Source organism: Apteryx mantelli, chromosome 2 (genome assembly GCF_036417845.1).
Source record: "Apteryx mantelli isolate bAptMan1 chromosome 2, bAptMan1.hap1, whole genome shotgun sequence".
Lineage (NCBI taxonomy): Eukaryota > Metazoa > Chordata > Aves > Apterygiformes > Apterygidae > Apteryx > Apteryx mantelli.
The window spans coordinates 131,492,377-131,515,339 of NC_089979.1; the positions used below are offsets into that span (position 1 = coordinate 131,492,377).

The following is a 22,963-nucleotide window of genomic DNA, read 5'->3' on the forward strand; positions in this document are numbered from 1 at the left end:
TCAATCCTTACTGAGAAGGCCAGTTTATGATATGGTCAGGTACTATAACTTCGCATCTCTGTCAAGAACACTGGTTAACTATCTACTCTCTGAAACACATTCCATCAAACATTAAAAAAAAAAAAAAAAAAAAGATGGCTGTCTACTAAAATACTTTTATATAGTTTTCAAACATTTTAAATTATTCGGAATGTTGTTTTACCTGTAGTTAGGAGGACCAGCTTTTTTTGGCTGACTAAGTTTCTGGGAGTCCTGCTTGCCAGGTTATAAATAATAACAGCTTCCACGTTCTGAATTCTCTGTTCCAAGTTCCACATTCAAGCTGTATTCCGAGGTCAGAATTTGTAATAGCCTGGTAGCAAAAATCATATATAAAACAGATATTCTTTCTTGGAGAATTTTGTTATATTAACTCACAACTGAGTTATATTTCAGCAGCCTCACCCCAGAATTTCCATTTTTGTCATCTTAAAAGCTTTTCTGGACCTAAAGTAAGTGATGAGATTTTTCTGATAACTACAGAAATTTTCTCCGTGTTTGCTTGGCATAGGATTTTGTTCTCCTTGTTGGTTATAACATATACAGATAAGATGCTCTGAGTCATGCAGTGGCTGAGTTTTTCTCTCTTTCTTTCCCTCTGTCCAGTGCCTGCAAAGGGATCCCAGGAGGGCCAGCAGGTTGATTTTAGATAGGCAGTCTACATGTGTATTTTTGGCTGTTGTGAAACCCTGATGTGCAAATGTATATGGCCATCTACTAGCAAGATGCTCAAACCATGGATAGCTAGGGCAAGATCTGTGTCAGGAAGGCAAATTACAATTTGTGAATCCTCCTACACTTCAGTCTCTCAGTGCCTACAGGACCTTCCAACCCTGTAGGCATGCCCTCCTCTACATCCAGTGAAAATATTGCTGTATTCCTTCTGTGGGAGCCTGCTTGATTTCTACTCCTCACAAACTGTTGTTAACTCTTCCTTGAATACAGGTAAACAACTGGGTTGTGGTAATTTCAGAAACCAAAGAGACTGTTTCTTCCTAGGTTGTCTAAAAGGATGTCATGTGGGTTGATGTCAAATCTTTGTTATAATCCAGATATATTCATTGTCCTTGTCAACTTTTAGACCAATACTTTGTCAAAAAGAAGATGAGATTGCTTTGACACAGTTTAGTCATGACATTTGTAGTTGCAGTTTCTCTTTTATTAGCTCCCATATCAATACTTTTTTAGGGTATTAAAATTCAGCAACAAATCTGTAACTCTTGGGTTCTCCTCCCATTCACTTTATCAAGCTAGGGTTCCCTGTTCCCTTGTGGTCATTCTGAACACACTGTGCTGCTTAGTGTGTGCTTATGTAAAGTGTCAGCTTTTTTTTTCCCCAATCTCAATTCCTTCTCCAGCTCTTACCTATGAATTCCCTTAGTGAGTATCTCTTGTTTCAATTTAACGTTTTCTTTTAAACTATTATTTCCTTTCTACACTTAAAATAATCATTTCTGTCATTCTTAGTTTCACTTAGATTCAAAGAGCATCAGTTCTTCTTTAATTGTGAAAATCAAATCTAAACTATCTTAGTTACCTCTGTTTAAAATAAATGTGTGTGTGTATATACATACATAGAGAGAGAGAAAAATATTTATGCACACACTTTATTGCACAGTATCTGTCTTGTTATGTTGTGTTCCCAACCTATAGCTTGATAGTTTTCCCTTCATCATCAGAATTTATTGTTCAGATACAACTATGAGTTATTGGAAGATGCCCGTCTTCCTCCTCTTTCAGATTTGATAAACCTTTAAAGCATCTCACTGAGAACTTAGCTTTGCTGTGGTTCTTCTTTCCTGTCTTCACTCAGAAAGTTTCACCATGTCTCCCTCTTGCCTCTTCCTGAGCTTCAGAACAGATATACACTCATTCTTTTTATACACTGTGGCTTCTTCCTCACCTGTCCTTGATGAACTTTCCTATTCATACTTCCAGCAATGCAGGGGTGGTTTTTTGTGTGTGTTTTTGTCCCATCAACTCTCTGCAATGTCAATCAAGATGCTTTTATTTACATACCAAATTTTCTACTTGTTCTTTCTGTTGTATGCTCAATTAGTACCATTCTCATAGCATTGATCAATAGGCAGAGGTATGTTTGGGTGGCTGCCCTATTACTTTCCCTTCTTGATTTTAGTTTTAGTACTGCAGATTTCTGCAATGCACCCCTTTAGGTTTTATCTCTTGACCAGGCACTTCTTCACATTCAAGCTTTTGCTATGATCCTAACCTAAAGCCTTCTGCTCTCAAAGGCGCATATTGAAATGGAAAAGCTGACAAGAAAAGCACTTACGTCTGACCCTCATCACTGCTTGGAGGCTTGCAGTTGCTTGTCATCTGCTTAGTGCCAGGAGCCTGGCAATATTGTTATTGCAACACATGTAAGTAGCACAAGGTAGAAGTCCGGGATGGCGCAGATTTAGATACCAGAGAGAAAGCACGTCTTACAGGCTTTTGAGCTGGCATGCAAATATCTGCATGTCCCTCAGCAGAGAGTAGATGTCTATTTGCCATCTTCGTTTGAGGAAGAAACCTGAAACCTCACTGAACTTTTGGGTCCCATTTTTCATTTAGTGTTCTCCATTTAGGTTTACTGCTCTTCTCTTGGCTTCGTTAGGTATGGGAGTCTTATCTTGGGTGAAGCCAGCAGCTGCTTGAATCCCAGGCATCTCTCTATGTCCTTACAACTAAGCCCTGCTGTTTTCTGATGCTGGTAAGCTACTGTTGTCATTTTTCAGCAAAGTGTAATTTCATATAATGATCTCCCATCTACATATTGACCAGACTCGAACCCACTTAGCCTGTGAAATTTGATAAGAAACAGTTCAAGGTGGTTTGGCCACAGAGAATGTTTGTTAAGTTTTGTAGTAAAGATCTGTGCCAAAAGACTACGGGCCAAATTCTCAGACGGGGCTGAGCAGCTTCCAAACTGACACCCAGAACATGCTGCAAATGTTGCATGCGTATGTTCAGCACCTCGTCCTCTGTAAATGAGATTATTCATGTAGAAGCAGAAATATTCAGCACAGAAGTGTGCTCTTGAAGGCTCTTCTCAGGTAATGAGGTAGACATGTATTTATCTGCTAACTCTGTATGTGTTAGTCCCCTGAAATGGCCCTTTTGTGGTTTTGGTGGGAAGTAGAAATACAGCAGTCAATTTTCTATACCTCCCCTCTGTTCCCTCAGGGATGACTGGCAAGTGCTCTCTGCCTACATTTGGCTTTCTGTTCACTCTCTTATAACAAGCTTTCTCTTCTGAAGACCTATGTTCTCTAATAATTGCATAAGTTTATTTTGAAAAGCTTTGTTTCATTTTTTTGTTTTAACAATAGCGTCTCCTGGGGAGACTTTGTTTAGTAGCCCTAAATGTTCTTGTTAGAATTTGCAGGCAGGATTTAGCAGAAGAAATGACTTCCATCAGTAATGCAAAATGCTTAGGATAATAGAGAAATATAGCTAAGTAACACCAGCACATAACTTATTTTGGAAAGACATTAACGTTCTACATACACTGAAATGCCTCTTTATTTAAGGGGTGCTGAATTAAGTCACTAAAACTTACGCAGCCTTTACTCTTAAATGTAAATTTTAAACCCACAAAACTAATAAAGTCTAGTTATGGATAAAAACGGGGCTGACATTGCATCTTTAACATGCGCTGTTAATTTTTTAAACGTTTTTATACATCTATGTGGTTTACAGATGAAATTTCCACTCCTAATTTCCTGGCTTTTGGGGTTAAGTCAAAACATTCATATTCCTTTGAAAATTATGATATCTCTTCATTCTGAAAAGCTTTTAAAAAGATTCAATGATAGTAACTTATTGGTAATTCATCATTAAAATAACCTGGTGCCAGTTTTGGTTAAGAAAATATTTCATAGTAAATGAGTCTCAGGCTTAAAAAATAAAATAAAAGAAAACCACCTTTGCATTGAACGAGTGCCAAAAATCATCTGAAACCACTGTTTTGCTTGTTTGTTTTTTCTTCCATATTTATGACAATTTTTTTTTTAATGATTTCAGGCCTAGGATAGTAAACTTCAGCCTGGAGTGAATTTTTGGCCTTGTTATAAATCCTAAAGCAAGGGTTTAAAACTGCCAACTGGCTTTTTAATGGCTCTACTCCACATCTTTTTTTCATCCCTCCCCCAAAAAAGGCAGGAATATTTGAAAAACTTGTAATTAGCCTTACATTTTGCTCTACAGAAACTGGCTCTCAGACCTCCTTTTCTGTTTATTTTGATTTTAATAGATTACAAGTTATAACATTTATGTAGTTTTAATAGGTTCATAAACCCACTTACTGGCCAGTGGCATTGGGCAGCTGAGGGCAGCCAGTGCTGGCAGGGAGCCTCGAGGATGCTGTGGCCGGCTGCAGTGGCGCCAGCCGTCCGGCCGTCAGTCCTTCCACTCATGAAGGAGAGGAAAGGGTTGAGTTTGCAGGGGTGCTCACAGCTGAGCCCCTGAGAGAGCTGGCAAGTCCTGGTTTGGACTGCAGGCATCATTTAAATATCTGGCTAACTTTTGGGTTATCTTACCGACCAGGGTAGATACCTTTCTGGGGAATCATATCTGTGCGGTCGCTTTTGCATTGGCTGCATTGGAAGAATTTTCTCTTTGCATGATATGGCCAACTTCTTTGAAATTTCCACTATCCCAATCTCAAAATATTTACAAAAATGTAGCAGCGACACCTTTATTCACCAGCAGAAAACACTTAACTTCTCAACCTCCTCCATCTCACCATATTTAGAAATACCATTGATTCTAAGTGCTTTGTTTTGGTTTGTTTTTTTTAATAAAACGTGCAAGTGATTTTTAAATTGGAGGAAAAATACTTTACAGAATTGCCCTTAACATTTCAGGAATCTAAGATCTAAAGTGTAAGAGGTGATACTGTAGTCAAATATGCCTAAAAAATTCAGTACAGCAATATTTTAAGATTTTAATATTTTAATTATTTTAATATTTAAAGAAAAAAATCTATGATTGACACTTTCGGATTAGTACTTTGATGTAGAAACCATTGCATTTGCCATCTGAGGATACCATTTGAATGATGATTTAGTAGATCTATAGGAACTGAGCAGTTTGTAGATATATAGAGCATATTTTAAAGTTGAAATCCAGACTGCTTTGTAGCTTTGTCAGTAACCTAAAGCTGTTTCAGCCAGTTAGAACATATTGTGTGAAGGGGGCCAGTTTTTTCCTCATAAATCATACCACTGGTGAACCATGACTTTACATAATGTCATATTTGATTTAAAGACAGAAAGTGAAATTTAATATATTTTCAGTTTTAAAAAATCAGTCTTCAGCTGGTATGTATTTTGAGAGCCTGTTGTAATTAAAAGTACTTTTGATACATAATATGACTGCATTCTTTAATCTTGTACAATGGTTTTAAATGTGTTTGTTGTAGATTTAGTTTGTTTTAAAAAGAATCATGCCTTGTTTACATCATTACAGGATATCTTTTAAGATTAAAATAGTATATATAAACTTATTCAATAAAATTAATAGATTCTTGCAACTCATACTGTTGATCTTTTTTTTTTTTTCCTTATTCAGCTGGATTTTGTTTGGTATTCAAATGCAGCTACTGGCAAAGCAGTGACCAAAAAGTTAGAGCTTCCTTCTTGTGTTAACAAGTATTCTTGCTATTTAGAGCTGCAATGTTCCCCATAGGGGTGACTGATTTAAAGGGGAGGCAACTCTCCTCCATAGTACAACTAGGAATTTCTTTTTCCTCCTCCTGTCAAAGGCTGTTGGGATTCTGAACTGGATCGATAAGGATCCCCCTTGCTTCTGGTCCGTGAAGGGATTGTTTGTTGTGGGAGCTTTGATTTGGGGGAGATTCCCAAGCACTGTGTGGCGGCTTTGGAGTTTTCCTAACAAACGTTTTTATCTCAAGTAATGTTATCTCAATGACATGAGATATCGTTCATATAATTCTGCTGTACTGCATTTTTTCTCATGGATAACTCATGAGGGAATCCCGAGGGCCTTCCCTGAAACTATTCTGTTTTCTCTATGAAGAATGCAAAAGTTGAAAGCAAGCCATGCTTTGTTTGCTGGTAACAGCAGTCAGAAACACAAGAGTAACCAACCATTAGAATTAGGCATTGAAACAGAGTAACAAACATGCCAGAAACTAATGTGGTTTAGATTCTAGATGTGTGTTGAGTTTTTGTTACCTTAAATTGTTTAAAAAATACGTTTGCTTTCTGTAATGCAAAAGCTCATTCCTCTTCATAGGTATCAAAGCAGCTAACATTTTAGTACATTTTCCATATGTGATGCTTTCAACAATGAAGTAATCATATGGCCCAGACAGCCGTTGTGCAGAGTTCCCTAACAGCATGTTAGAGAGAATCCAGCAAAGAAAGGAATCTGCTCCACAAAGCTACACTTCTACTGTCTACTTTAAATCTAAAAAATAAAACAACACATTTTTTCCCCCAGATGAATTAAGGATTGAGAGGAGGGAGAATTAGGTGCTTAGACTTTTTTTGTTTATGGATGTGCTTTCCATAAGTAGCAAAATTAATCTGAATTTGTAGCAGAACTGCTGCTGATATCAGAATCTCTGGTTTCTGTCAGCAGGTGGTATTTCTGAATTCCATGTTAGGTCGAATCAGAATAGACTGCGAGCTGCTATTAATTTGATAATCTGCAACAGCTTTTTCTTTGGGCCACGTAGATTGCCTCAGTATTGATGCGAGTAGAGAGAGCTTGCTTGTTTATGATGTGCTGCTTTTTTAAGGCCAGTGCAATGCAAAATATTCTGTGATTAAGATTTTTAAGAATGCTTGAAATTAGACTTGAAAGTCAGGACAGTCAAGTCAGTGGAAACAAGTACACGTTCATCTTTTTTTTAAATCATGCTACAATTTCAGGTTATGTGCACTTAAGCACATAATTAACTTCAAGCACCTGACTACTCGCTGAGTAGGTCAGTGCCTAACTTTGAGCTCTTAAGTGTTTTGTCAGATGGGAATAAAGTATGCTGCACTCTGCAGAGTTGCAATCTCAAGAATGTATGTATGCGCAAAAGCCTAACTTTAACCATCCAGTTTTAAAAAATCTTCACCTGCTTTAGTGCATTTAAATGCTTAGGTTTAATTCTCACACCTTATTTTAATGTAGAATAGTTTCATGTAGATTTAATTGAAAAAAATAATGAAAAGTAGAAATATGAGATTGAATCCCAGGGCTCTTTTGTTGCATCTTTGCTGAGAAGTGGTCTGAGAGTGCCATATTTTTGTGCGTATGACTTATGGGGTGTCTAGCATAGTAAAGCACAACTCAACCAAGTTCTACTGTAACTTGAAAAATCACAATTTCAAATGTCAGAGGAACCATCTCATTAGTTCAGATTGACACAAGTTTCTACTTGCTAATTGCCTGTTCAGTGACTGAAGAACTTGTATGCTGTGTTTTTATTAAAAAAATAAAAATATAGACCAACTCTTGTATAAACAGTATGGGCAAATAAGTGAGCCATGCTTCATAAAATGAAGACCAAATTCTGTTCTCCAACATAATGAAAGTTTAAATGCATTTGAATATTTCATGCCTGGAAAGTATGATAAAATGTCTTGAGGCAACTGTATAAGGACTTTGCTAGTGCTAGGATTTCACATTTTCTATAGAGATGACAGAATTTTGTTTATAATTATTGGAGCCAAAATGGTTCTATCTAATTGCAGGTTTAGGGGCCTATGTTAGTACTGCATGCTAATTAATATATCCATGTGTTTGCACAACATTGCCAGTCTGAGGAGGCCTCTATTCTAATAGAGCCCTATGGGTGTTCTTGTAAAAATAAATACATAAATAATAATTAAAAAAAATAATGAATGGCATTGTTCTGCCATTGTGCAAAACAGTTGATCTGCATGTGAGTTAACTATAATACATGTGTATACTTAGAATTGGTATGAGATTTTAGGAGAGCTTTTGGCTGAGGTTGTGACTGAGCAGGAATAATAAGTAAAAACTGTGGTGGTTTCCAGTTTCTGCCTTAAGGAATAAAGTTATGGCAGGAGGTTTCCAATAACAATGAAAAATAAGTAAAAGTGCAATTATTTCCTATAGATGTTTTTTTAGCATGGGTGGAGTTTATTCCCAGCAACAGCTAAAAGATAGTTTTTTCGGTACTAGACACCGCATTTCCCTGAATACTAGGGAGCCAGGCTTTAACCTCTCACTTATTCAGCTCTTTCTCCCATTGATCCAGAATGAAAAATGAGCAAGTGTTCATCACTGTGCTTGGCTAAGTACTTCAGAAATGGATCTGGGTTTTCTAGTAGTCATTTGCTGTCAAATGACCATCTGAGGTCCTTAGAGGGGCAAGGATTTGCATTATGTTGGTTACTTACTGACAAAACCAAACCAAAACAAGAAATTGCATTTTCAGACCAAAGAGAAACTTAATTTGGAAGATCTCTGGGGTCACAAAGATGATCTCCTATTGTGTGCACAGCAATAGCACTTTTATCATATGTTTAGACATGACTGCATGGCAAACAGTAATTAATAACTTATAGCCCCAACTAGAACAGCTTGAATTATCATGAAGACGAAGAAGAATATTATTTTAGTCCAATCTGCCTGGCTTTGCACAAATTGGTGGCTCAGCTATTTCCAAGAACGTCTGTACTGTAGAGAAGTAGCTACATCTTGAGGTCCTCTTACAGTGAGGACATCATTATTTTGCATTGGTTTGAAAGTTGCTCGCAGTATGTGGTATGTGCTAGTGGTATGAAAAATCTGTTGATCTTCCACTTCTATCATTCCCATCCTTGGATGTTCTTTTTATATACAGTCATTTCCTTCTTCCCAGCTGCTGCTTAGTTCTTCCCCCCTCCAATTTTCTACTCTGTTGTCCTCTGAGAAGCTGGGCTGATCTCTGTAAAGAAAGTATGGGAATGAAGCAAGGAGGAGGGGCAGCTTCTCCATGGTCTGCGGGAGAGCTACAGTGTGAACCCCAAGCTGGAATCTGCCTGGCTGCTGGGCATCCCTGAGCTTGTTCTTCAGCAGGTGAAATCAGATCTGTGGTTGATGTTCTGGGCTGGCAAGTTGAGTTGCTGCTACGCCATTTCTCCCTCTGTGCGTATGATAGCTGGCCTGTTTTTCACTAGAGCATTATGAGGAAGGTTTCTCTAACTTATTTCTTACTCTTTTAGAGGTTTGGGATTCCCACAGTTTCCACCCCTTAACCTTGTTAAGATGGAACAAGAAGATGGGAATTCTCCTGTAACTAGCCCTTCTCAGGTTTCCTCAGGGACACAGATGATAACCTTCCCTGTTTAGTCCTTTTTTAACTCCATCTTGAACTAACTTACAGCCCAAGTACAAAAAGGCCTGCTCTATGTACACAAAACAAAATTATTTTAAATTGGTGCCTATAATAATTGAAATGATTTTTTAAAAAATCAAGGGCCATTTATAAATGCACATATAAGAAAGTAAGATTCAGATTAAATTAGATGATGGGGGAAAACAGGGCTGTGATGTGAGGGGAAAATACATGAAGACTTTTTTTTAATCACAGTTCTTCTCATAGCTTTTCTCTGCATCTTCTGCTGTTGTTCTTCTTTCTCCTGCTTTATGTGGGTGCATTTCCCTTACAATTCTGTTAAATTTCTCCTCTGCTCTTTAACTTGGCAGTAAAAATGTGTTGTGCCCCATTTGCTATAAAAACATGTACTAGGAAAGCAACAGGTTGACTCAGTGTCTTCTGTAGAAGAACTCTGAGGAAGTGCATCAACAATTTAGCATTACATCTTATTTATCTGATCTTCCTCACTACAGGTAGCTTTACATGTAACCTCCTGTTTGTCGTACTTCTTCTTACCATCTTCATTCAGAGCATTCTTGTTTGATACGAAGATAAAATGCACCAGCAATTGCAAAGCAACTGTGCTGTAGAATTTGTATTTTAGTTGCATGTACTTATTATATAGTAATTAATTGTATAGGAATTTTCACAGTACTCTCCCCAAGGAATAATTTCATTGAAAAGTAACCATGGTGTCTAGACTGTAGCAACTCATAAAGTCATCACTAATTTTGATTTTTGAGCTACAAAGCAGCAATAGCAACATGGCTTGTAGTTTCAAAGTACTTCCAAGTGCAGGAACTGTTTTATAATTCCCATTTTCATAATCTAACCTGGCAATTTTTTTTAACAGTCAAGAACAGAAAATGTACGAGCTTAAATAAAGATTTTCTCTGTGTTAATCTGTGATAGAATTTCTTGGTGTAGAAGCACATCTGTTGTACTCCCCCAAATGGATTTCTTCCCCCAAAATGTGTTAAAATGTCATTCATTTTGTAGAAAGCATGTTGTCCGAATGTGACTGCCCCTCACGGCTTGTGGCATAATTGGTTTAGTGTAGGAGTAGTTTGACACTCAAAAAGAAACTTTGGTGGCTCTGGATAACAATGAAAGCATTCATGTTTGTGTGTTTATACTGCAAGGGCCAACTGATGGAAGGATTTGGGGTTTTTTGTTAACTATTTAGCTTTCTGAGTAATCTGCTAGTTACACTGAAAATTACTAAATGAAAGCACAAATGTTTTTCAGAAAGTTGGCAACTCTAGTTAGGCACATGGAGCTTTTAGGTGCTTATTTAAATCATACGTGTATATGTATATACACACACACACACACACACACATTTTTACATGTGAACTGCAAGGCTGACTAGGATATATTTGTACCATTGTAGTATCTAGAGACCTGAAACAAATCAGTCCAGCTAGACTAGTGCTGCATGTCTGCATATTGAAAACAGTCACGGTTTTTAAAATGCTTAGTTTTTACAGTGCCTAGCAGAGAAAAACATACTTATTTAGGCCAGCACTTCAATGTGCTGAAGATGGTGAAACTTAAGCAAATGTTTGCATTTTCCTTGTGCTGTAGCCAAAGCAAATTACAAGTAGAAAAAAGCAAGGACTAATGTACCATTTCATTTGGTGACTTAAAACACAAAGAGGTTTATTTCACAGGGGAAAAGGTGTACCTTGAATTGATGTGAGCCAGTACATGACCGCTGAAATGATGTAAAATCCTGGGAAAGAAGACAGGGTGGTTTGTAGACAAGGTAAAGGCTATGAAACATTTGCTGAGCCCAAAACTACATATTCTCTTGTCTTTTTAGCACTTGTGGCCTGGCACAGTTCTTGCTGAAGATAAGGCCTGGTGCTTTGTCCATGCTAGTATAGGCTCCCTCTTGTCAGGTTTTTCCATATATAGTCAGACAACATCATTTAGAGCAGTTTCTCAACACTTCTGCCTCTAATGCCAAAGGATGCAAGAAGCCAAGGAGCAATGGAAAATAACAACTTGAAAAGTACTTTCATTTTAACTTCAGTCCAGTGATACATCATCCGAAACAACTCACACCTGCTAACGAATGTTTTATACACCTGATTGAAACTGTGATAGTCTCCGAGAAAGGTTTGTGACAGCATACCAAGAGCAGTACAGATTTTTTTTTTCTTTTTATCAGAATCTTTGTTTTTAAATAAGAGAGAGGAGACACAACTCCCCATTGAATGCATTTGTGTGTTTGGATATTAAAAATGTATTTCTTTCTCAGAAATGCAGTGTAAGATTATTTTTAAAATGTAACAGTTCTTTCCTGTAGATTTTGTGAATAGACAGATGACAAAAGTCTTGATCCTGACTCATTCATCGATAGATATCTTAGCCCATACTACTGATTCAGAGTGTTCTCATTAGAGTTATCTTCCTAATTATGATGGAGTTCATTAAATCTAGATAGTCAGAGTATGTAAAAGCAGGTTGAGGGATGTGTTAAGTATATTTTTGTGCAAAATGAACCCCCTTGTCCTCCAGTACATTGAAGTGGAGAATCTGCCATTGCCTCCCTTTCGGCCGGGGCTTTGTAATCCTGCTGGGGCTGCAAGGGTGAAATTCCTTTGGCTTGAAGCCACTCAAACAGTGGGCACCCGGGCTGAGCTGCCCTGGGTCTCTGCAGCTCCTCCCCAGCCCTGTCCTCCGTGGTCAGTCTGCCGCAGGTCGCCTTTGGCAGGATTCAACCCGCTTACGCATGAGAGCCTCAGGTCCTGCCAGTAACATCTCGCAAATCCCTGCATCGCTTAGTCCTCCTGAAGTCAATGGCGCTCTTGGTATACCAAACACTGTCTGCACAGCCATACCGATTTGGTGCACTGAAGCCTGGCCATAGCTTGTTGCATCCTTTTTGGTTTTGTGCACTAATAAATGTAAAGCAAATAACAGTAAGGGTAGGTAAGTGCTACATGCATTTAGAAGTTTTATGGCCTGTACTGTAAGTGGCTGAATGGCTTTTGAACAGCTGTAAAGCATGTTTAACCTGATGTTATTAAACATGTCTCACATGTATTTTCATAGCTTCATAAACTGTAGTTCATTTATGTAGGTACTTTTTATTGTAATCCTTTATCTTAAACATGAAACTGTTTCCTCATACTGTTCGTACTTTTTTTCCTTTTTTATGAAAAAAGAAAAGGGGAAAAAAAGAGACAAGAAAGACTGCCTTTTTGTTATATGCATCAGGAGAGTCCTTAAGTACAGTAATTGTGCCCTGAACTTGTATTTTTGCATTTCTAACCTCAGAAGGTAGGCCCGGCAACCAGAGAGCCAAAATAACACTAATTATGAATGTTCTTCATCATGGTTTTTGGAGTATAAGTCTGGAACAGATGTTGGGGGGGTGGAGAGGAAGGATGGATTGTTTCCTTTTTTCAGCCCCAACTGGTTTTAATTCATTCTGGAACATTTTGAGAATATTTGCCAGAGTTCAGTTAACATCCCATGACTAAAGGTAGAAAATGTCCTACTTTGTTTTTCTTCAAACATATACCTGCTCTTGTTGCTCATGCCACAGCCAGAGAAAGAAAGGATTCCAGCTGGCACAGGTTTTATTACTGTTGAATTAATTTGCAGGTTAAGCCTTGAGGTGGGAGGGGTCTGCTGGATTTATTTATTTACTTTTTTATTTTCATGATTTGAAAAAAATTGCTGTGTAAAACACTGCCATTTAATTACAGGAAGCAAATGCTCTTTTTTGGTGAGTGTTTAATAGCTTATTCTTGTTTATATGAAGTTGTAGAAATCTTGTTTTAAAATACGTTTAAAGTAGAGATTGTGTTCTTGGGTTTATCATGTTTTTCCTGTACTGTGTATAAACTGAAGATTGTACATTATTGAAAGCCCTTTTTTGTGGAAAACAGGATTGGGAAAAAAAGTTTATATAAGAATGCAAAATAACTTCCTGAGACTATTGGCACAGTGTGACCATAAAACCTCAACAGCACATTGTGCAGTGACATTATAACAATTTGCTTTAGCACCTCTGCAGCGTTTTCAGAAAGTCCTGCTCTACAGAACACATGGCATGGTATCAGCTGACTGTTTTTTCCAGAATCAGTTCTTTACGTGCATGTTTTTGTGATTAGTTGCTGTTTCACAATTAATGGAAACTGAAGAATTTTTTTTTATTTAGCTTGTTACCTGTATATTTTGTCTGCATAAGTTTAATACATTTGAAAAGTTATAAAATAATAGTCTGTATAGGTGTGCAAAATCTTGCTAATGAATTTTTAGCCTCTGGATTGGGATTCTCTGCATTTTAATTTTAATCAGTGTTCTTTTGATATAGATTTATCAAGATATAGTTGTATCAAGATAGGAAATGGCATGTAAATGCTGCTAAGGCAGAACAGGATCCAGCTGCACTACCTATTCCTGTATTGACCCTGGAGGGGGTTTTTTTTAACCTTGGTTTTATTAGTTTTGATTCTCTTATAGCCCAGAATATTGAGCAGATCTAATGTATAAGTAGTTCCCAATTTTACTGACAGTGAATAGGAATGCAAAATACTAATACTGATTTCATACTAATAGTGCTTCAAATAAAAAGCACTATGTTTAATTCCATAGCCATTTTAGCTTTGCCTCAGGGATTTTAGGATGATTTACCATGTGGGTTTGCTCAGCTGAAATCATTCTGTACCAAAATACAGTATTTTTAATTCTGTATTTTGCCTACAGGATCTGAAGCCTCTATACGGTTTCTAAAGTGGATTCAAACTTGTAATTTCATGCAACTTCAGTCACTTAACATTCAACATGTGCTTACACTGAGCATTTAAATGAAGCCTAAAGGTGCTTTGAAATGTAGAAGTAGTCCTGTCTATGTTTGGGGACAGTAAGGTTATCAGTAACTGTCCTTGTGGGTTGATCCTCTTTGAGGTACTGCCCTTCAAACTGGCTGTGAAGGTATCTTTTCAGACTATCTCTATGACTGTCTGAAGAAAGTTGCCATTTCTGTGGCTACCTTGAGAGAGGTTAGAGAAAGTCCAGAAGCCTCTAAATATATCCTTGCTTGTTTAAATGGTCCCTTCTTTAGTACTGCAGATCCTAGTGGCTGAAAGCTTCTCTTTGATTTATACCAACAAATAAAAAAAAGTAATTTTTTGTCTAACTTTCTCAGGTGCTTTTAAGTACTTTGTGCATAAAAACAATATTAAAACTCATATTACTCGTTGTGTTTGTATCCAAATACCTATCATTATTTGAGATACATTCTCAGAATGCTCTTGATGCTCATTCACTAAGCCTTGGTTCAGGCATAGACAATAGAAGATTAGTAATAGTTCCTGAGCAGCTCATTATTTAGTGCTTGATACTTGATCTGGGTTAAAAGAGGACTGGAAGGCAGGGTGGTTTCTCCAGAACACATTTTTCTGGCCAAATCCCGCTCGGACTAGTGTCATGAGGAAGAGTAGGCTGCTGGTGGTGGCATCCACCAAAGTGCAAGGCTGGGGGAGGGCTCCTGGCGCGAGAAGGGTGTGGGCTGCCTGGGGAGGGCTGCAGCAGACCACCCAGCGACCGGGTCTTGCAGCGCTGAGCTCTGGCAATGGTGTGCAGAACACGTCCTTCAAATTCCCCTGGTTTAACTCAAATTTGAGTCAATAATAAGTTGTAATTGCTGTTTTGCTGGCCCTTTTGTGATCATGTAGAGCAATGGAGGTCTCTGCCAGCCTTGGCAAGTGGCCCTTTGACAAACCATAACCATCCCAAGCAGCTCTCTCAAGTGACAGCAGAGTTGCCAAGCATTCAGTTGGCTTGGAGAATGGATTTGTATGCCCTCCCTCAGGAACGAGGTCCAGAGATACTGACTGGAAAAAGAGAGAGCTCTTGACAGAGTTTGCTGTGCCTGTTGGCTGCAGAAAGGGTTCAGCCTTTGTAGTGATGAGCCTAGTACTCAGTACATAGAGGTGCTTAATCCAAACACAGAAGTTTCTCTTGTGGTCTAAAACACAACTATCCTGGGGGTTTTTTGGAGGGGAGAGGGTTGGTTTGTATATTATGTTTACATCATCTTTATGGATACAAATGGTAAAAATATTTTTTAAAATACAAAAAATCAATCTGAATGGACCTCTCACAAAGATTGAAAAACACTTTTTGTCTTCTGAGTCCCCTCCTGCCCCCACCCAAAACAAACAAGCAAACAAAGAAAAAAACCCTGGTTTAGTCCATTTGGATGATCTAGTGTCTGAAATTTGTTGCCAGCGTTTCCAGAGCCCAACACATTGTACCACCCATAGCAGTTCATGCTAAGGAGAGGCATGCTGGAGCCTCTAGACTAAAGATTTGCATAGCAGCCATGGCACATGTTATTTAAGTGTTTTGTATTTCATTGCTCCGAGCATTTATTTCCTGTGCTTTATACAGGGGAAGAATATTTCATGTTGAATGACTTGATATGCCCTTGGGTCAGCAATGGATATCAGCTGTGGGAACGTTGTCTCTTCTGTTGAGGGTGGAGGGAGGAGGTGTGCGGATGCACACACACATCAGAAAAAACTATAACAAATCAATGAATGTGCTTTAGTGTTAGACCAAAATTCACGTAATATTAATGATTCACTAACCTTTTTTTTTTCTTTTTTTTGTTAAGGAAGCCATCGCTGTGTATAGGAAAGCAAAATTCTTAACATAAGAAGTGCTCTCATAAAACTATTTTTATGAAATACAAACTGCAAGTCCCACATGGGACAAAGTGTGAAGCTGAATTTTTATGAGTGATCATTGGAGCTACCATGAACTTTCGGTGACACTAGCAATGTTGGTTCCCACTACAGAAGCTGTTCACTCATACTTATTCATTGTGCACTTGAATGTATGCCTTCTGGTCACAAAAATAACTGGCGAGGATGTTTGGGGTTTTGGTTTTATTTTCTTGGGAGGAGAAAGGAAGAACTCTTAATGTTCTTAATAATAATTCAAAATATTCATTGTAATGGTACAGGCAACTCGTGGTGTTTATAATCAGCTTTGTCCTTTTTATATTCCAAGGCACAGCATAGAAGTTTTTAGACTTAACAAGTTAAATAACTACGAATCATGTGCACTTGCTAGAACCAGGATTCATTCAAAGTTGAGGAAAAAAATACTCTGTAAATCTTATGGTGGAATGAATGTGCATACCCAAAAGGAAGAATTTGATCTTGGTTGCAGTGGCATGTATACTGAATAAACTCCACAAATGTAACAAATACAGCTCCAGATTTTCAGCAGTGTAACTGGGAAGTTGTCTGTCCTAGAATGTCAAACGATTAAGTAAGTCCCTGTAAAATGTTTTTGCGCTATTTAAATTGCTGACTTAATCTGCTGGAAAAAAGAAAAGGCAGCAGAGAGGCGTTAAGGAAGTCAGATCTTTGCTTTGGGGCTCGGTGACGTTTTCACTGACTTCAGTAGCAAAACTGACTGGAAAAAGAAGTAGAACAACTCCTTATGGTGCAACTTGGCTTTTTATCATGCCACAAAGACGTTTTAGTACACAGGCGGTGATCATAATCCCTTTTCATGCATGTGTTTTCTTTTGGCAAATAAACTGCTGTGATGCAGACAGCCTACTAACTTGTGATGGTTTTTGTTTAGAGGCAGCATAAAACTAAGAGAAGTGACTTGCCAGCATACTTTTGTGACCTTGTATATATTCTTTACTTACATATTCTTTAACTGGTAATTTTAGGTAATACCTAACTGAGCCCTGGCATACTTTGCCAGCTGTGCCTAGTGTTGTCCACCTCTAGTCTGCTTCCACCGCTAGAGTCCACCTTGCCTTTGAGGGGCAGTAGCACAGTCTCAGCACAGAAAATACCTGGGGTAGGGGTGGGGGAACAACTAGTATTCTTTCCTTGCCTTTGTTTTATTTTGTTTTTTAATCTATTGGGGGCAGCATAGATGAAGTGAGCTTTTTGGCAGGGACACTGGAGTGAGGAGAGGGGAAATGGCTTTGTGGGCCAGCACTAGGGGAGTATTGCATGCAAGGGGTGGGGGCAACATTAGGAAGATGTTGTTTAGTCATTTGGAAGATAAAGCCTTGATTCGAGGTTAGGCTGAGGTAGATGTATGTAGGGTCTGGGAATGAAAGCCAGATGATGAAACTGGATATAGCAAAAAGCAATGAGCCAGCAAGGAGATTCAGAAAAAAACATTGTTGCCAATGGAGAGGGAGGTGGAGAAGGCACTTTGCTTGCTCTTACAGAACTTGCATTTAGTTACAATAATAATACTGCATATTTATACAGCACCTTGCTGAAAGTATGTGTTTCTCTATGAACCTTTCCCTTCCAGATATTTAGACACTTCATCTGAAGGAAATGAGTGTTGTTGAGTTTGGGGGATTTTTGTGCTGTTCAGACTTCTAAAGGCTAATTCTGATTTTTTTTTTTTTTTTTTTTTTTTCCTTTGGGTACCGATTGGGGAACCACTGATCTGCCTTCCCACCTAAGGGTTAGGAGGAATGGTGAGGCCATTAGCACGCGTGCCCTGGTACCGGCGCTGCTGGGCCCCGTGGAAGGGCAGCGCACCCCAGCAGGGCATTGGGCTTTCCGTGCGCACGGCAATGTCCTAGCAGCGAGCAGGGAGCCGAGGCTCCTGGAGCTCTTCTAAACAGCGCTTTAAAACGCTTGTCCCAGTCGAACAGTTGTAGCGCCCTGGAGTGGGCCATAGGTTAGATGCAAAGGTGCTTCATTTTTTTCCTTACGAAAGTAAATATTTACACTTATCATTGTGAAACACCAACCAAAGTTGGGGGGGGGGGGGAGAAAAGATAAGCTATAGGTTGATCAGAGTGCGCTGCTGCGCGCGGCGCGTCCCTTCAGCAGGCTGCCGGCACCCTGGCACGCTGCCCGGAAGCAGCGAGCAGCAGCCAGCGGCTCGGGCTGCAGTTCGTACACCTGACGGGGCGCCGAGGTCCAGGCAGTCCCGCTCGGCGTGGGAACGGCTTCCCGAAGCCACCGTCATCAGCCCTGTGGTACTTAATTAAAATGCCTCATCCAGGGCCTGTTTATTATGGCAGCGCCAACCTGTGTGTTGTGCTGTTTTTGCTCTCTCTTCCTTTTTTTTTTTTTTTTTTTTCCCCGGATTTGTTTCAGGCAGGCAGTAAGGCTGGTGAGGCACCGCTCGGGTTGCTGCTCCTGGACACTGACAACTGAGGAAATTAAATTCTGAGGTGGAATCAGTTAAAAGCCTGACTTAAATCAATGTTGTTTTTCTATGGCCACTGAAACAACATAATTATTTAAAGGATAAATTTTTATTGCTAATGAATTTTTTTTAAGACAGTAAGTTTTTACATTTTGTTTATACCAGGAACCTCTTAAATACACCTTGGTTTTTTGGGTTTTTTTTGAAGGGAGTACAAGCAGTTGAGCTCAGTAGACACTGTTAGATGAGAGAAGTGATGGCCTCTGGAGCTCCAAGCCTGTATAAAGTAACATGCCTTTAAAATATTTTGCATCTTTAACAGTATTACTGTTTTGGAGGAGGAGAAATTTATATGATCAATCATATTTGAAATAGGATATATGAAATAGTATCCTTCAGTAAGTCTACCTGGGGTAAGGAAGTGAAGCACAGACAAAAGTTGTTGTAGAATTGGGCCTTATTGTAAAAAGTTATTAGGAAAATTAAAGGACCCCCTTTAAAGTAGAGGAAACCCTATGGAAATGCATAATTATAATGATTACCCCCTCTCCCCACTGCTCTAAGTATCTTTTTTCCTTATAAAACTTAATATGCAATATGCCATATAGAGCACTGATTGCTATCGTATCAAAGCGTGCTCCCTGTTAATACTAAAAGTAGGTATATCCTTCGTGGCCGTCATACAGTCTCAGATGATATTTTCCTTTGGGGGATAAAATTCTATTTGCAAGGGAGATTTGGGTTTCTTGCTTTTATGGGGGTGATTATAATGGCAGAAATTGTTTCTTTCAGTGTCTAGAATTCTTGTGTATTTTGTCATCCTAGCAATGCATACATGTATTTACAGTAGGTTTTACTGTTGCATTTGTTTAAAAAAAAAAAAAAAGTTAAAGAGTTTGAAAGGGGCAGCTTGAGGAATTTTTTCCATTGAGATACAATCAAGGGCAGGAAATCATAGAAGCAGAGTTGTGGTTTTGCCTCCATATTTTTATTAGTTAATTAAACTATAACAGCTCTTAACTTCATTTTAGGTTAACTGTTCTTAGAGTTCAGAAATATTTTAAGAGGTCAATAATGCTTTCCTTGGCTTTCAATCCTCTGTGTGGGATAAGAGAGCTCAGTGAGCAGTGCTGAGTTTTCCAGATGTTTTGCAGAATGTGTGTGCGTGCGCTCATGTCTGCATTTGTTGATGGTGGGAAACAATCCATCTTTCCTCATCTGCACACCACCCTACAAGGATGAAAACCACTGGAAAGAAACGTGTATAGCCTAACATCTGTAAGCTAACTTACAATATCTGATTAAAGCTCAGGAGCCCTAAGTACTTACAGCTACCCGTTGACATGCATTTTTACTTAATGATCAAGAGGTGCTGACTATGAATGGGAGTACAGAGGGTGGGCAGGGGGGAAGAATCAGGAGGGAAAAATTTAAGACTATAGGTGTGTATTTAGTTTCATGAGAAACAAAAAAACCCACAAAGACTCCATTGTACCCTGAAACATGGATTTTCTTTGTGAAGTTGTGATGTTTCTTTTTTAAAGTGCCGTAAGACATCTGTCAGTGTTTTCTTCTCGGTGCGTAGAGCTGCTTAGAGACATGCACTTAAATGGCATACGAGGGCACCAAATGGAGCCATGCAAGTGTCATATAACTGTCTTTAATAACGGGAGCTATTCCAACACTCGAAGCCTAATCATCTTTCAGCAGAAAGGATAAAATTTAGCAGAGCAGGGTGAGGGAAAGAATAAAGGGGAGGGGAAACACAGCACCACCTCCTGCTGACACCACAGAAGTTTCCCTAAGCTTTCCCTCTTTCTCCCTCTGCGTATATATTTTCTTTTTGATCAGCTGGGGCTCTTCCCTCCCCTGCTTTTTTACTATATTTTTATAGTTGGAATTCTGCTTTAATTTCTCTTGTTTCACATTTAACTTCTTCAGAGAATTTCATTAATAGTTATTGCAATTAAAAATAATAAATAAACTCAGCACCAGCTCCTCAAATGGCTGTTGTAGCATATCTGGAACATAATGTGGTCTGTTCAGGGCAGCCACACAATGCAATTTATCCCCACACCTGAGGGAATGAATTTCACAACTATAATTGCTACAATATAATTCTTATTAATGTTGTGCTATAATTCCTATTAATTCCAAAGGGCTATTAAATGCATTAGGACTTGTCAACATATTATTTTACAGTGTTTATGATCTGTAGAATTACGCTCTTCAGTATTGTGTTGCCTAAAGAAAAGCCTTAAAATTAGCTTTAATTGCAGGGGGAAAAAAAACATTTTCTATTCGGGCACTGGGAAAGAGGAAGGATCCTGTTGTTTGAAAACTAATGAAATTGCATTTTAAATCAATCCTTTGAACTTTATGCCATGCAGTAAGCTGTTTATGAAAATATATAAATGTCTCTCTTGGTTATTAGAAAAGGAACCACTGGTATCTTTGTGTAGAAATAAATCACTATAACAAAGACAGCTTTATACAATTAAAAATAACTGTCTTCCCGCAAAATAAGACAAAAGTAGGGAAATTGCAAGTCATTGTAACTGATGTAATAAATACAGATTATGTTATCTTACTGTGCTCTTATTTTATTCTTGTTTTATCTCACTACCCTGGTTTTCTAGGTAGTGAATATGATGAGGAGGAAGTAGACTATGAAGAATCAGACAGTGATGAGTCCTGGACTACAGAAAGTGCTATCAGCTCTGAAGCTATCCTTAGTTCAATGTGCATGAATGGAGGGGATGAGAAACCTTTTGCCTGTCCTGTTCCTGGATGTAAAAAAAGATACAAGGTAAGCAGCCGTTCAGACCTACATTATTTCCAGCTGGTGCAGTGAGGAAAAAAGCCTCTAAAATCTATTTATACCTTCCTCGTTTAATAGACTCTTCACATTTATTTTTTGTGGTATTTTAGTGTTGTATGTATTCTGTTCACTGGTTTTCTCTCAAGCACAGCCAAGGTAAAAGTTTTATAAAGAATGTAGTATTTTGCATCTCTATCTGTCAAGAGAGGTTACAAGTAGTGACTGTTTTAAGACTTTTGCCCAACACATTTTAACTAGCTTTCCATTAGTTAGACAAATTAACTGCAGAATCCAGGAGGTTGCACCAGCAGAACAATCTCTGCTTCCATTTCAGAGATGCTAAATAAAAGCTTCCATCCATCAGTGCCAAATGAATCCCTTTGGCATAACTCTTAGCCATGCTGCATCTCCTGTAGTGAGAATATGCCCGTGGTACTTTTTTCTGGCAATGCTGATGGGTGGAAAATGGTATTTAATATTTTGAAAGCCAGAGGTCACCTCATGAAGGCAGAACCTCAGAGAAAGTCTGGCTTTGGCTCTGCTCCAGGACGGAGCCCCGGTGACCTGTGGTCGGTCCATCTGGACTTGAGTGCAGGACTTGTATCCCTCGCCGTGACATTCTGGGAAACCTTTTTTTGTTTGCTTTTAATTATCCTCCATCATGAGGGATTTTTGCCCATTTATGGGAGTAAAACATCTTTAGCTTTGAACCTTGAGCTGGCCGCTGTAGAGCCTTCTGTGATGTTGCAAGGACAAGAATATTGCTGCATGTGAACTAGCGCAGAGACAAATGAAATTTTTTTGAACAGACTGGACATCACTGCAGTATTCTGGAGTCGTAGAAATTTGGAAACTGAAATAGCATATTGACCACAGTTTCTCCAAATCATTTTCCGAACTTTTGTGTAGTGTTAAAAAATTCAACCACTGACCTATACCCTAGGAAAAAAAAGTGGTGGTTGGTTTTGTTTTTATACTTTTTTTTTTTTATGGCTTCTCCTTTAAATAACTGAAAAGTAGGGACTTGAAACAGAAATATGAAAGAGAAATATAGGAAGACTAATAACATTTGAGATAAAACAGTTGTGACAATAACAAACTATTCATGAAAATGTGTGGCGTATGAAAATGTGTTTCAGTGCTCCTGCAGCTGTTCTGGACCATTGCTTCTCCGTTAGTAGCAAATCACAGGGCTCGGATTCATAAACAGTGCTTGGAGATCAGTTAATGCTGGCAACAGTCGTTGAAACCATGAGCAAGGAAGCAGTGTGTTCATTTCGTAGAATGACACACAAGTCCTTTCTGCCAAAATTAGTCTGAACCATGTAGTGATTATTCCACTCTTCAGTTGCAAGAAAAACTGAACACGGTCGCAGGGGACAGGGCAGAGGAAAAGAGGTTTGGGGAATATTTTCAAGCATTGCTTTGCAGATACAAGCACGTTATTCAAGATTAATACTTTTCTTGTGTGTGGTAGGAGCTGTGTCAGATGCAGGATGTAGCATAAAAGCTAAATCCCTAGCTCAGGAAGCAAACAAGCCATGGTGATTGTTAGAAGTCACTATGCCCACAGGGCA

General features: G+C 38.6%; 1 protein-coding gene across 1 annotated transcript in view; it reads left to right on the top strand.

Moving 5' to 3' along the window:
* Positions 1 to 22,963, top strand: part of JAZF1 (JAZF zinc finger 1) — a 216,561-nt gene that overhangs the window by 184,666 nt on the left and 8,932 nt on the right. Inside the window, exon 4 of the mRNA XM_013941395.2 lies at positions 21,205 to 21,374. Within this exon, the coding sequence (XP_013796849.1) occupies positions 21,205 to 21,374 (170 nt within the window). The remainder of the gene's footprint in view (positions 1 to 21,204; positions 21,375 to 22,963) is intronic.